The sequence below is a fragment of the Limanda limanda genome, chromosome 6 (assembly GCF_963576545.1).
Source record: "Limanda limanda chromosome 6, fLimLim1.1, whole genome shotgun sequence".
In the NCBI taxonomy this organism is placed as follows: Eukaryota; Metazoa; Chordata; class Actinopteri; order Pleuronectiformes; family Pleuronectidae; genus Limanda; species Limanda limanda.
This window is the reverse complement of record NC_083641.1, coordinates 8,612,415-8,627,974: the sequence shown is the minus strand read 5'-3', so window position 1 is coordinate 8,627,974 and position 15,560 is coordinate 8,612,415. Positions and strand designations below refer to the sequence as shown.

The 15,560-nt window shown below is 40.4% G+C and overlaps 1 protein-coding gene across 1 annotated transcript; it reads left to right on the top strand.

Annotated features, from left to right (window-relative positions):
* Nucleotides 1–512: 512 nt before the first annotated feature.
* LOC133003855 (POU domain class 2-associating factor 1) lies at nucleotides 513–14,905 on the top strand. Its single transcript, XM_061073670.1, has 5 exons — nucleotides 513–547; nucleotides 6,729–6,856; nucleotides 12,060–12,099; nucleotides 12,183–12,472; nucleotides 14,168–14,905. Exons 1-5 carry the CDS (start codon nucleotides 532–534, stop codon nucleotides 14,594–14,596), a joined length of 903 nt encoding a protein of 300 aa, XP_060929653.1. The 5' UTR covers nucleotides 513–531; the 3' UTR covers nucleotides 14,597–14,905.
* Nucleotides 14,906–15,560: the final 655 nt, after the last annotated feature.

Sequence of the window (15,560 nt, the reverse complement as noted above, 5' to 3'; positions counted from 1 at the left end):
GTTATGGTTATCAGTGGATTTCCACAGATTTTGATACATATAGGCTTAATATTAACATTACATTAAATTAAGGTAATGAATAATGAACTTATATGCAGGGGTAGACCCAGTGGGGCACTGGTTCCTGCCCACTAACTAAGCTAGTTGGCCACTGGAGTGCCCTTGACCTGCCAGTAGTCATCAAAAAAAAGAAAAGAGTCACCTACAAACAATACGTACAATAAATTCACATTTGTTTATGGCTTTTTAAATTAAACATTGTAATTGATTACTATTTTTTGATCTGTCATGCATTCACACCATTTTCCACAATTTGGCATCCCTTACTCTTTTTAAAATGTTTTATCTCTCGTACTTATGATTCAACTTAAATAGCACCAGCAGTGAAACTAGATACATCAGGGAGATTTGTGGTTGAAGAAACTGTGACATCCCAAGGGGATTGTTCGCCAGTTGTTATAAAGAACGTCAGTCAACCCGCCACTTTGATTTTCTTCAGTTTGACTATATCGTATTAGCACGACAAGCAGAATGCACTGGGACAAACGTAAGTTCATCACATCATTTGTTGTTTACATGAGATAAACAAACCCTAATGTTGATTGTCATTGATATAACATATACTGACGTAAAGTGTAGGATTTGCGTGTTTAAACTAACTTTGACTTATGTGAAGGTGGTAAAAAAGTTTCTAAAAACTTTTTAAGCAAAGATGTTTCACCTAAACCTTTGTACGGTGTGTTAAATTCAGTTTTCACTTGAGGTCTACATGAACTTATGATTCCTGCTGATATGGATTTGTGCCGAAACTTATTTATAATTTTAATCAATTTCAGCAATTGTTTGTAATCATTTGTAGATAATGATCTGGTTGATTACTTCAGGTGATGAGTTGTTACTCGGATGAAAACATTTGATTTAGCTGAACCTCATTTATTTCCATAGTTATAACTTAATCAGTTGAAACGGATTTGTTTAACACAAGCTTTTGCTCATCAGACAAACAGGGTTTGTAAAGCCATAACCTCAACACAACCAGTTGTTCTCCCACCATAACCTACCTAACTGAATGATCTGGGGATTTCTGGAACACTAACGATAATCCTTACTGTGTTGAATCGGTCAGGATCACTTTTGAAGCTAGTGTGTCTGTCTCTTTTGGAAAGAGGAAGATGGTATTTTGAAAGTTGGCTCCATTCTGCTATTGGCTTGTAATCTTGATATGCAAAAAGGTCGACAGACCTCTGCCACAGCAAAAGACGGCACAGCTGTGGAGCTTCCTCTTTTGCGTGCATGTGCCATGGGGATTGTGTCTGTGTGTGCTCATGTATGACTTAAAATGGAGGGGTATGAAAGACAACAACAGCTTCTGTTAAAATTTAAATTCCAAGATCATATACAGTACCATCAACCTAACTTTGCTTTTTTACCATTTATCTATGGGGGAGGAATTGCACTGTTTATAAATAACTTGTCATGCTAAGAACCACACCCCTGTTTGCAGCACACTCCTTCAGTCCTTTACCAAAAATCTTGATAAATCTGTTGTTAGCATTGGCTGTGTGACAGCCTTATTTCCTGACCTCCCTAGAGTTGGCGATGTACCTGCAATTTTAAAATTCCACAGCAGCTTCCCTCTCTACCAGTGCTAATTTGGTCAAGACTTTTCTCCTGTGAAAAGCAACACCACAGGGGATTTGTGCAGCAGCTTATTACAAATATCTTATTGTTAGGTAACCTCTAGGGCTCATAATTATATCAGGGGGGGTAGTTTGGTGACCCATTATATACAGTCACAAATTCTGCATTAGGAGGAGGTTGGTTTGGACGAATGGGTCTACAAAACACATGTTTTCACCATGTCAACAAATGTCTAATGATTAAGTAATCATCGACTGACCTTCTCCCCTGGCCTTAGTCTCATACAAAATGTCATGTGCAGTATGAAGCATTCAAGTGCTTGTTCAAGGCATTTTAACCTTCTATTGAAAATGGGTGGGCATGTCAGTATAAATAAACCAACAAAAATGTACAGAAGTAAAAGTATCATATACATTTTCTACTTTCCACTTGATAAAGTTGGTACTTGCTTTTAAATATACTTAAAGTATTAACAGTTAAAGTACTATCTGAGTGTAGCCTTTACCCTGATACAATGGTTTACTACATCCGTATGGCTGAGTCTCTTTTGAATCCATTTAAAGTGTTTCTTTTTCAGTGCCGTACATTGTAAAAATGTAGTTGTGTAGAAAGTGCTTATATTTGCTGTCTTATGTAGTGGAGTTAAATTGAAAAGTATCTAAAAACAAATCGGCGGAATTAAAGTACAGACACATGCTAAATGCACTTGATTACAATATCAAAGTGAATGTACTTTGTTACATCCAACCACTGTAAGGTAGCTTGCTAAAGATGATTAAATCAGCAAAACTGACTTTTCTCCACCTAGTGATTCCGAATGGAGAAAATACAGAGTAAACCAAACAAAATAACCATGTAGTTTTCGAATGAAAAGCTCTTCCTTAAGATGTAGCAGACTATCATATATCCTCAAGACAATTGGCGAGAGTGCAGACAGCCCTTCTTGTAGCATGCTGCTCACCTCACAGGTTCTTTCATTAGCTGCTTCACAGAGGTAAGGAAACCTATTTTGTTTACACCAGAAAACTTTTTTCTCTCATCTCTCCCTGATCTCTCAGGATGGATATTAATACCACGTCTGAACAGGCAACTGAACTCTTTTGGATTCTAGAAGATACTGTACATATCGGGGGATATTATTGTGGGGATCGATGCATAAAGACAAAAGTACATTTTGCAGTTGAGTGGCGTAAAACCAGCGTGGGTCTACAGGGATGTTGAAAAAGTGATGACTCACCTGGTCTCAACGCTGTTTACACCAATGGAAGACTTTGGACGGACATGTAGACATCATCAAAAATGCTGTCCATCTAGAGACAAGTAGAATTAAAGGACTGGAAGGTATTACTCTGGCTTACTCTGAATTATTTGGCTTGACCTATGCACTGAACCACTATATCCTAGGCAGCTGAAATATACCTTCAAGTTATTCCACAATCTCATCGACCTCTTTCATTTTATATTTCATTCAAACTGTTTTAAATGGTAATTAAAGTTACTCATTGACACCTACCCATATACTTGCCATTTTTTATTTACAGTTGTTTTGGCTGTCAATTAATTTGAAGATCATGTTGGCAACATTTAAAATAAAGTTTTTAATTAATTCTCAAGTTTATCGTTCATAAGTAAGGTGAATATTTGGAGTAAATTGACGTCATTAAATTCATCCAAGTTTATGCTTGATCAATTTCATTGTAGATCATCACAGGTCTCCCGCTCTGTCACAGGGAGAGATGGAAACAGCACTAACAGGATGAAGGTCAGAGGAGCAGGCAGGGAACTGCCTTTCGGTGAAAGTTAACAAAACACTCTGGAATTCATTCCGAGCTAATGATTGTCGGTGCAATCACTGAAACAGAGACAAAAAAAAGGTTGAATGACATTTGATCAATTCAGCGACAAAAAACATCAGATATGACAAAACTATTAATTCCACAAACGTCTCGCTGTCTCGCTGTTAGTCTTTCTGTTTGTCCAGCTATATATGGAAAGCATTTTATCAGCTTCATATTTGCATGTCTATTGTTCATTTACCAGGAAAGTGCAGTACAGTACAGTTTGGTGCGATTTGGACCTTGCTACTTTCAACATGGGTCCAATTTGAAAATACAGGCGACCAACAGCAATGGGGCGGGGCAGTGTGGCTCCTGAACATGTCTTCTTGTAGATCGTCAGATAACAGCATCGATCCCCAACTGTTTCAAGCTGTGGATCTAAATCACCGCTAGATCATTTGGATGATTTTTACTATTTTATTTCAACATTGCTTTTTGAATTCAGGTCTGAAGATTGAATTGATTGCTAAACTCTGTTATAGCCAACATGTGATGTCAAAAGAGAACTCCTGTCAAACAAACAAGTGAACAGTAAGAAAGCAAATTCTGTTTCATTTTATGAAGCTCTGGAGCAGGTTTAGAACAGAAAAACAAAAGAAAACTGATCAGTCCAAACAAGCAGGTTTAGACTAGATCGGTACAATTGTAAATATGCCAAGGGGAAGGGCCTGGTTACTTATTACGGCTGAGTAGCTGATTATTTGTACTGTTGTATGTAGTAGTACAATAGCTATCTGTATTCTTGCCATTTGCCATTTTCGGGGGCAATGCATTGAAACAAAAATACCACATTCATCTTTTCAAATTGTATTAATGCCTGACTTTACAGTTTTTTTCAATCCGACAGCCTCCATTCTCCTGAATTCTCTCAAATATTTACCAGTTACTTCAGCAGTTTCGACCTACTGTTCTGAAATACAGCGTAAAATAACTTTATACACAATTTCAAATAATTTTCTCAAGAACTTTGAGGTCTCAGGGACACAGAGCAGGTTTACTGCTGAATGGAGAATAAATCAGTCATGGCCTACAGTGCATTGTGTTTTTCATGTGGGCTCTTGATTAGTTTTCTCGTGCAACCAAACACCTGCTTGTTGAGCTGCAGCTCCGCTCGTCAGTAACCAAATCAACAACAAAACCCTACTGAGTTATCTCATGCCAGTAGTCCGAGTCAATGTTGGAATGGGACTGAAGTTGTACAACAGAACAGCAGCCAAATGGGCAGTCAGACTTCTGTCGGGGTTTTGGTTTAATTGGATCTATAAGCAGACAGAGGAGTGGAAAAGGTAATGGCTCTTTAATGATTTTTGAAGGGGGAATGGTAATTGCTGAGTCAGGGGGCAGGCAGACGAGCAGAGGGAGGAATGGAGAGTCCGGGAGGCTGATTGTAGTGAGGGGGGGGAAGCAGGCACGGCAGGTGGTGGCACTGGCAACAAAGTCCTGGCCAAAAGAAAGAGTATTATGAACACTAGAAGTTTGCAAGAGTAACTAGAGTATAGCAGTTTGTACAAAGCAGCTTACACCACCTGAGCTGGTATAGTCTGGCAAGGAATGGCAGGAGACCTGGGTATTTGCATTGCAGGGTTGATGAGCAGATGGAAGGTGTGCAGATTGACCAGGTGCAGCAGAAGGCCGCGCCCACAGGTCACAAACACACACACACCCACACACACACACACACACACACACACACACACACACACACACACACACACACACACACACACACACACACACACGCACACACACACACACACACACACACACTCACACACACACACAGAGACACAGGGAACACACAGGTGAGGAGGGGACACCGGGAGAACACAGGAAAACCAACTTCGTTCTAAACTGTTTGTAATTGGTGCAGCTTGGCCGGTATCTCACTATATTCTATAATCAAAAGTTCAGGGGAGGATGACAGCTATTTAAAAAAAATCATAAAACAACCATATTCTTGTGTGTGCATGGCACATTGGTGTTAGTATTGGTGCTGGCTTATGTGTTAATATTTACATATTTATAATTAAATCACATTTTTATGTACTTTCCACAAGATGTTCTATCAATCTTTCATTTCCTGCTGGGAGTGAGTTCACATCAGCGCTTAAAGAAAATACCAAGGTAAATCTAAATAAAGCAGTAGGCTGTAATATGGAAAGTTCAGTCTTTTTCAAAGACACAAACCTCCCCACAGGGCTCATAGTTAACCTGTAGATGGTTGGATAGCAGGATGACTGCTTATGAATTATGTTTATTTTTTCAGGTTCGGGTGGGGAGGAAGATATAATTTCTCTGTTTGATTTATATCCCTGGGCCGTACTGGCCGGTGACATTCTCTCTCTCTCTCTCTCTCTCTCTCTCTCTCTCTCTCTCTCTCTCTCTCTCTCTCTCTCTCTCTCTCTCTCTCTCTCTCTCTCTCTCTCTCTCTCTCACATCCATCACCTGACCGGTGACATTGTCTGCAGGTTCACAGCTTCAGTGCTGTCGGATCTGATTTCCCCTCATGCTTATACTTGCAGGAACTAACAGGTTGTAGGCTTTGTGTGTTCTTGTGCAGGGGGACCATTTAGCTTCAGGTCTCCGTCAGTGTGGCTCCACCGGCAACTGGTGGTATTTCCTGGAAAAGAAACTGTCAGCTCTAACGACCGCAGGGTTCACAAATAAACAACAACCACAGCCGATTCCTCAAGAGACAACAAAATATGGTTTAAATATTTAGTTGAGTCTGATGAAAGTGACTCTGAATAATTTTTTTGTCTCTTCTGTCACCAAGTGCTTGTTGTGGGAACTGTAGGGTTTCCCTCTATATTATTTTAAGTCCCTATTGTAAGAGCCTATTGTACTTGGAACACTTTTGCAATACATATATATACATATATATGTATTTTGCCCCACAATGCTGTCTATTAGAAGCTGACGACTGTATTGTTTATCTTCATTAGTCAAAAGACTTATGATGAAATTGTGCTTGTTAAGGTTTTCAGGTTTCAGAGGAGGCTCTTAATTTTAGCTGATGTGGCAACAAAAGGAAAACCTTTTCCAACATTTTTGGCTTAGCAGTGTCTAAAAGTGATTTATTGTCAAGCATTCAGTTTTTGCATAAAGAAGTGGGAGGTTGGGATGCTGTGGTTCATGCTCATTAACTTTATGAAACCAGAACACAGATTGGCTCAAGACAGCAGAAGACATTTTGAGCCATGAACCGACATTGTTATTCCACAGTGTCTCTTTCTGTTCTTTCTCCAGCACCAACACCAGCACTGACCAGGTCCAGACCATATCAAGGTGTAAGAGTAAGAGACCCGGTCAAAGAGCTGCTGAGGAGGAAGAGGAGTCTGGAGTCGCACGGCACCAAGACAGCCCTCTCTGCTGTGGTGAGGGCACTGTGATACATGACATTACACAGAGTTTCTTAAAAAGTCTATACAGTCATCAAAATGTTAAGCCTCAATTAGATTTTGACAAGGTAATGTTGCTTGTATGAAGTGATATTGACTTTAGCCTCCCTTTTAGATCAGAAATACTGTATTGATCTCACAGTAACAAAACAGGAACCACTGACTGTGAAACCCGGTCTGAAATGGAGCAAACCCAGGAAGTGATTAGATTTGAGACCTAATGTGGCGTCTCCTCTCACAAAAAAGAAGTAAATATAGGAGTAAATTCATTATTTCTATTTCATCTATTCTAAATTAATTAGTTCAAGTTCAACACAATCTGTGTTGCCACAGCCTTGGAGGTAAATCTGTGAGTGTTTATTTCCTCCATATTCTTTTTCCAATTTCCAATATTGCAATATTACATTTTTTTTGGGCCTGTATGGACTTGAAATAGGCCTACATTTGATTCATAATTGTCTTAAATTTACCTCGTAGAAACCTGTAGAGAACCTGTTATTATCACACAATTACATTTAAAGTGAAGTTCAAGTAAAAATGAATGATTGATGTGTTGTTCCTCGTTCATTTACCTACTGACACTTTTATGCAACAGTTACTCCACCTTTTCCAAAGAACCTGGACCACGTTGTCCCCTGCAATTTGATGAGTCATTAAACAAATTTGCTGTGGGTGGTTTATTGTAACTATTTGAATATAGAGCAATGGTAACTTAGGGCAATGCACTGATGGACTAATCTGACACTGCAAATCAATGCTGTGTGAGATTTACTGTGTTTGGAAAGGGCAGAGGATACAGAAAATACACCAAGAACCAACGTTTATGAAATCAATAAGAAGAGTTATGCTACTAATTAAAGCAAAGGTGCAGGATTTACTTTGTCAGGCTTCTGTCTGGGAAAGGTTTGTCTTGAATTTGTTCTTGGGGGGGGGGGGGGATTGTTAAAACATTCTCCATGGCAATCAACATCTGTGCCAATTTTCTGTTCAACGTGCCCCCTGGATATTGTCTGACAATTTTTCACTGCTAATAACGTTTCCTTGATTACGTTGTGATGATTTAGCAACCTCATTCTCCAGGCTGACATTCTTCACTTATCTAAACCATCGTGACGAAAAAAATGAACCCGATGATCTTTACGCTCTCTCTCGCTCTCTGTCTCGCAGAGATCTAAAGATCTGCACCAGACGCAAGTTGTTGGTTGTCAAAGTGAATTTATCTGACCAAATGGAACAACATGGCATTCTGAATAACTGGGAAATCGGTCTGCGTCGGGAGAGGAGCAGTCAGGACCCCATGATTGTCCCACAGCTGGGAGGGGGGATTTTAACCTTTTATAATCCAGGTGTTTTTCCATGACAGTTACAACCATTCCCTGTATGACTCCAGGGCTGGGCACACAGCCCTATGCAAAATAACTTGCAGCCTTGCCAGAGAGCCCTCCCACATGCTATGTATTACTCCTCCACACCAGTAGAGGACCGACACGAAACGTTCACACAAACATGCACATGCAAAAACTGCCCTCATACACACCCTGCCATGAGAGAGAGAGAGCGAAAAACATGAAAAGGACTTAATGCTACGCCTGAAGTATGAAATGTTTGAATAGGCTCCAAAATGTAAATCATAGCACTAAAATTTCACTGTGAGTGCATTTCTGTGGAGCATGAAAATACCTTTGGATATTTGGACATCAGCCAAAAGGCTCCTTTACTCCATAATGTGAGCAGAATAGTATTATTATGTCTCTGCCATTTTTTTCCATCTTGTGAAGAGGTAGACGAGAAGCTGAACACCACCCTGCAAAAAAGTAATTGTTTTATGACTGATTGTACATGTCACCGTTAGGCAAGTAACTCAAGGATTTCACTGAGCCCAGCCAAGAAAAGCAATAGCTGCAGCAGATAACCCGCTGTACATCTGCAAGTTGTTGTTTTCAACACCTACGCTCAAACAAATAATGAATGAAATATAACAACTTAATTGAAGAGCTTTAAGGTGCCTGCAGACATTTTCTTTTTTCTGAGCCTTGACACGTTGTTTTTGTGCTTAAACCTTCATCATAGGATTGTCCCAGCACAAAAGTCTCAGTTATTTACTTTTCATCTCTGAAGTTTAACAGTTTTCTATGGCTTGGGCCGTCTGTGGTAGTATCTGTTGTACCAGAGCGGTGGACAAACAGCCCTCTTATAACAAGTACATATGTCTGCCAAGGCTGGTTGGCCACCTGATTTCTTGAGACAGGGTCCAATCCCAGCTGACATTGGGTGAGACACAAGTAACTGTAATATTCACCATAATAAAGAAAAGAAAATCCTGGAGCCACCCTTTTATCCAGATCTGCTCCAAAATGTAATGCTTCTTCTCTGGCTCGTGCTCCACCCTTCCACAGACTTTTATGGAAATGGATGCTGCAGGTAGTTATAATCCCGCTGACAGACAGATAAAGGGCAATGAAAACAAAAACTTCTGGGGGAAGGTTAAAAGAAAACAGCTTATAAAAACAACCAATTCATTGTGTTTAAGCTGTTGAAATCAGCACAATTAGCTAAAGCTATTAAAGGGAGAATATAAAATATACCTCTTGTGGTTTCTACCATACAGACACGTTTGGTTTCATCTGTCCAGGTTTGACATGTGACCCCATATTGCTCTGGATAATTCACAAACCTGTCATAGGGTTTTCATGAGTTTTCAACTCTTCTACTTAAGAAATATATCAACAATAGAGTGTGCATAATATCCACAGTAATGGGTTGACTCACTTTGAAAATAGAAATGATGTTGGTTGTTTCTTTTTTTTTTGGTTATTGTTGTTTTTATGCAATTTCTTAATGCTGTGAGGAATGCAAGCAGAATTAGGAGCATGCTCAGGGGTAGTGCATGCTCCTGCCAAGACCAACGTCTTATCTTTCCAAGATAAAGACAGAGAGAAAATTCCCTGGAACTCCTTTATCAAGATCTGCTCCAAAAGTGAATATATTGTTCTTTAGCCATGACCATACCCTTCAACCAAATTTTGGGGAAATGCATAAATTTGTTTTGCGTAATCCTGCAAAATAACAAACTGAGTTCTAATGCCGATGAAAACCTAACCTTCTTTGCAGAGGACACTAGTGTCAATTAATGTGGAAAAGCTTTCCCCTTTAAATCCGAGTTGGTCTCCTTTTGCAAATTGACTGATGTGAAGGGCAGGGGACTGACATACTGTAAACCACTGTGTAGCCACAAAGCTTTGGTTTGAAATCCTAGTGTTTGCAAATCGGCATTGTTGAAATGCCAACACACGAGTCAGCACCTAACTTACCACAGTGGGTGTCAGGTTTCACCGATGTCTCCAGATGTATTGATTTTATTTACCAGGGCCAAATCTAACCAAAAGTACTTTTCGTGATTGCAAGTAATCTGCCTGGGGTGTAATGAAGGGGTTTCCGCCTGCTGTCAAAGCTGTCACACTAACCATCTCCCCTGTACCTCTGCAGCCCTGAAGGCACCTTACAGCACATGCCTCTGCTGGATGACTGCAGGCGGCTTGATGCAGTCTCTCACTGCAGCTCATGTAAAGCACCGCCTGAACACTGACACAAGCTGTCAGTACTGTGACTGATGCCACTGCCTCTCGCATTACCTCAGAAAGTTTTCTCACTAAAGATTCTGTATTTCACTGAACCGCCACCTGTTATTCACTCACCGTATAGCGACATGCATACACGTGTCTATTAAAAAGAGATCATCTGCACGTGGTTCTGCATGACGGACCTCCTGGTGGGCATGTCCAGCACAGTGACGGAAACACAGAAAGAGAGGGATTGACAGCACAGAGTCATTGAGTGTGAGGTTAAATTGTGGCTTCTTCGGGATCAAAGTGTTAAAGCTGCCAAAATGTCAGACATCAGTCACAGAAGCATTAAGAAAAAATTGTATAATCTTGCTCCGGCCAGTGAACTGCATGGACATGGGAACACAGTTGCATGATGAATTAAGATTACATATATGGGTCAGGAAATGTAAATAATGTTCTCACAGAGTCGAACAATCTGGTGCATTCGGTCAAAATAAATGATTAAAACCAGTGACAACAAGTGTAATTTGTAGTTCAGAGACCACAGATGGAAAATAGCATGTTGGCTGATTCTGGTTATTAATGATGTATTATTTCTATGTGGTATGTCAACCAACCAACCAACAAACCACATTATATCTGTATAGTCTATTTTCACAAATCACAATTGGCCTGATATGGCTTTGTAAGGTGTGTTATCCTCTGATCTCATACCTCAACAAGAGTAAGGTAAACATTTCCATAAAAAAACAACAAGAGACTTTGGGGGCCCCAGGCAAAACGGACCAACAGGGGCCTGGCATTGAACCAAATCCGTCAGCATGGTTGTTGCAGCCCTGTTCTTAGTGAAAAGAGTTTGCCCAGTTGTCATGGAATGGTTGTTGTTGAAAACCCTTAGTATCTAGGATCACTTCTGTAACCATTTCTGTAGAAAATTGTGTGATAAGAACAAAAAGAAATCCTTTATTAATCCCAATATGGAATATGACTGTATACACAGAACAGCTACTATTAAACAATTTGGCACAGTGATATTTCATGAGCTTTAGAAGCCTCAGAAGAGAGACCTCTGAACAGAACTCTAACCTTCTCCTCAACAGACCATAATGCAACTCATCAAAATCTATGTTTTGGCAAAAAATAAACTAAACTTAAGGTTAAGAGTAAGTGAGTAAGTTTGCAAAATGCAAGATTTTATTTCTATTAAAATATATCTTTCGGGGTTGATGCAGTCAACATGATTTTTTGATTATAAGCTTTTCTTCCCACCTGCAGGTCGACAGAGACACTTAAAACATAAATCATGTTCAAAACGCAATATACAGTATACTAACTGCAGCAATGTACAATGAATCCTAAAATCACACCTCCAAATATATACCCAACCCTGCAGTATATCAAATTCTTTCCCCACTCAGCCCACTCACACACACACACACACCAGTAATCTCTTCTGCTGCTCACACCTGGACTCGATCGGTACAAGTGTAAATAGTGCATAATTACATATCAACATGCACTCTGCAGCAGCAACATGTGATAATTGTTACCCTGCAGTTATTGACATGCTCAACACACTTTTTTAGAATTGATGTCATATTTTCATTTTTTAGGACGTGGTCGCACGCAACAACCCGACATCATACACACAAGGTATTTGATCACATATCTACCTGAATTGATTTTGCATGTGCATGTTTCTCAAAGACTCACACTCAGCCTCTGTTTGTATCCAGTCACCTTTGGCTCTGACAGCACCAGTGGCGCCACAGCTGAGCCGTCAGTTGCAGCTGGAGATGGTCGACCGCAGTGCACAGGAGGGAAACCTTCGTTCCTGGCCAGTGGCGCTGGCCTGCAGCCTGCCATAACATCGTGGTCCTCACCTGAATACGGCCAGCAGGAACTCTCAGCTCAGACTCTGGCCTACCCAGCCACCACACTGACGGCTGACCTGTACATGCAGACTCTGTGCCCCAGCTACACCATGCTGACCTACACACACACACCGCTGATCACTAACTTTGGGGTGAGTAGATTCAATTCTCCTACAATAGTGGTTTTGAAATGGGGGATTGCACCTCTGTAGATATATGGCAGTGCTGCACATATGAATGTGTATGTGAATGAGTGAATGGCAAAAAAGTACTGTAAAGCACTTTGAGTAGTCATCAAGACAAGAGACGTGCAATATAAGTACAGAGAGTTTACCATTTAATATAAATCGATGAATTTTTCTCTGCATTGGTAGGAAATATAATTGCTGAGAGTTTTAATAAATGAATGACCAAGTGTTCTAAGGTTGGGGTGGATGGCAGTAAAGACTTCCTAGGAGGGATTGAAGCTCCACCTAGACTCTGTGATCAGGATCAGGAAACAAAATAGCTGTGGTTAAATTAAGATGTGATCAGAATCAACTAATTGGGGACTTGGAAAACATGTGTATGCACATTATAACATATCCTCATTATGTTTTGAGAATAACATCATCCGGGTCATCATGTTTCCTGCAAAATGCATTTGCTGTTGTAGTTGAGTTGTATAGAAATGTAATTTCAAGGAGACAAGTTTGAAAGTCAACAGCTACGACATTTTGTATGTTCAGTTTCCTTTGGGACCTTTTTGCCACCTTTAACGTAAATGATACATTGGCACATCCCAACTTACTCCTGACCTAAATGAGCTTTTTTGTCAAACACCCCCAGTGATCTTTTAAATGTTGAAGCAAAAGTGCACTGGGCTTAGTTTGAAAAACATGCACATATTATGTTATACTAGGTCAGTCCCTGTTCTAAACCTTCCTGTTCTCTGGTCCTGGGTTAAGGCTCCAGAGCTACTTCAGAATGATTTCTTGTCATTAGTGAGTCCTCCTCAAACAGCTCTACAATATACTGTCACCTTGTGATGTTGTATGCAAAGCTTTTTATAAGAAGTCTAAAAACACAAGTGATTCTATAAATGTGAAGAAAATGCTTTTACTCTCCTCCCGACTGGCTTTGGCAGCCGAAATACTCTTGAAGTTCAACCAGAAATGTCAGTAAACTATTTTCACATTGTCAGGTGGTTATGAGAGGAAGAGACATGTTCAGATCAAAACTTGTCACTCTTTGTCTTGTTTGACCACTGTTGTTTTCAGAGACTTCAAATAAAGATGGAGGACGTGACTGCTCCCCGAAAGTGAAGCCAAAATGTCTCATTTACCCCCTAGTAGCTGGTTGCAGTATAGATCATAATCCCCGCCTCCTTCATGTTAGTTGCTGGGACATTGACCAAACAAAAAAGTCAAAGTTACTCATCAAATACATTTTACTCATAGATGGTTTCTTTGATTTTAGGTCTTTCTTATCACACGGGTGATTGTTCAGGTTCTCATTTTTTCTGTTAGTTTGGTTTTGATTAGTTCATTCATGCCACAAAAACAGAGCGAAACATCATGATTGACCGCTGAGACTAACTCATGATTGGTCAAGTGCGTTTTATCGCTGGGACCACAGCTTCCTCCTCCAATCGCTGCTGCACAGACTCTAGCTCCAAATGTGCAAGATACAGTGTTTGGATCTATGATATATTGGTTTCATTTCTGGAAAGTTTGATGAAGTGGAGACACGTCGTCCCTGTTTGTATACAACCTATGGTTATCTTGTTGGGTGCACAGTAGAGTCACACAACAATGTACATATAAAGTTGTAAACATGTTTGCATCTCTTTGCTAATCTGTCTGCAGACCATACCAGTAGCCCAAGCACCAGGCTCCTTCCCTCAGATGGAACTCCCAGACTCAGGGTTGACCTACCTCCCCTGGACCCAGCCCCTCACCACCATATCTACTATGCCCAACTCAGGGGTCCAGTTCGCTCCATGCTCAGCAGCCCTGTCCGGCCCACCTCTGGTGCACATGCCCTTGTCCATGTCTGTGACCACCATGATCCCTCAGCTGGAGGCGCATGGTGCAGACCCTCAGCTCCAGATCCTTGACCTCCCTCAGCGTTCAGAGCTGAACCCTGAACATCAAGGCCAGTCTCTGGATGAAGATCCGGGGATGGAGCCGGGATCACCAAACCTACTGGATAAACTTCTAGAGGATCCCAAGGAGGACGGTGAAGTGGAAGACAAAGACTCATACAGCAATTCAATCTTCATACCCAATGTCTAAAAAACGTTGTGTACATTTTGTGTGTGGAGAGCTGTATTTCTGCTGTATGTGTTTCTTTATTAATTCCTAACATAAAATTTCTTTTATTCACGTGATTTCTGATCTTAATAATGGATGCAATTTCTTTCAGCATTCCAGTGCTAGTGTCATTCTCCTTGATCTTGATGTGAAAGCTGTTGCCAAAGTCATTAACAAAATCAATGCTAAAATAACAAATGGACAAGTTGAGCAAAACTCCCATAGACCCCGGCTGTGTTTGTGAAACTTCCTTTGTAGTAATTTGATTTATTATAGATTAATTTGATTTAAGATGCCATCACAGTACAATAAAAAAAAGTGAACCTTGAGGTCCTGTCTTTTAAAGGAGACCAATCTTACAATCTAGGCTTAATCTATTGACTTTTCTTGAAATTATGTTTTTTTCCCTCTTGTGTGTTTCCATGTTTGATGTCACAAACATGCTGAAAACTGGGAGCTCTCTCAGCTCGCTATTTTGCCAAATTAATGTGTTCATCCATTCGAACAGAGTGCAGAAGAAAGCCAGATGTTCGTGAGCGTTTGTGGGTTTTTTGACTGGTGGAAAAGGGGCTTAATTAACCTGGGACAGGTTCATTTGGGGGCAGTAATACTGGTTGGTTCCTGGTTGGGGAAGATGCATGTAGGAGCGGAGTCCACATGTTCCCAAAGTTCAGCTCTTCCCAAGCAGCTTAGTTTGGCCCTGGCACCGATTTGGGAACACGGCAAAATTGCTACAATAGGTGTTTTCAGGGGGGATGACCCATTCATAACATTTATTTCCATTCAGTATGTTTTTGCGTAAATTACGTCAACAACTTGGGATGTCGTGTCTAGGGTTGCAAAGGGTTGGCAAGTTTCCGTCAAATTTCCGGAAACTTTCCACGGGAATATTAAGCACGGGAATTTTGGGAATTTTGAAAAAAAAAAAAACTATGCAAATTAAACG

Coding starts and splice junctions, on each gene's coding strand:
- LOC133003855 (XM_061073670.1), top strand. Junction 6,857..12,059: donor AGACAGCCCTCTCTGCTGTG/GTGAGGGCACTG, acceptor TTCATTTTTTAG/GACGTGGTCGCACGCAACAA. Junction 12,100..12,182: donor CCCGACATCATACACACAAG/GTATTTGATCAC, acceptor GTTTGTATCCAG/TCACCTTTGGCTCTGACAGC.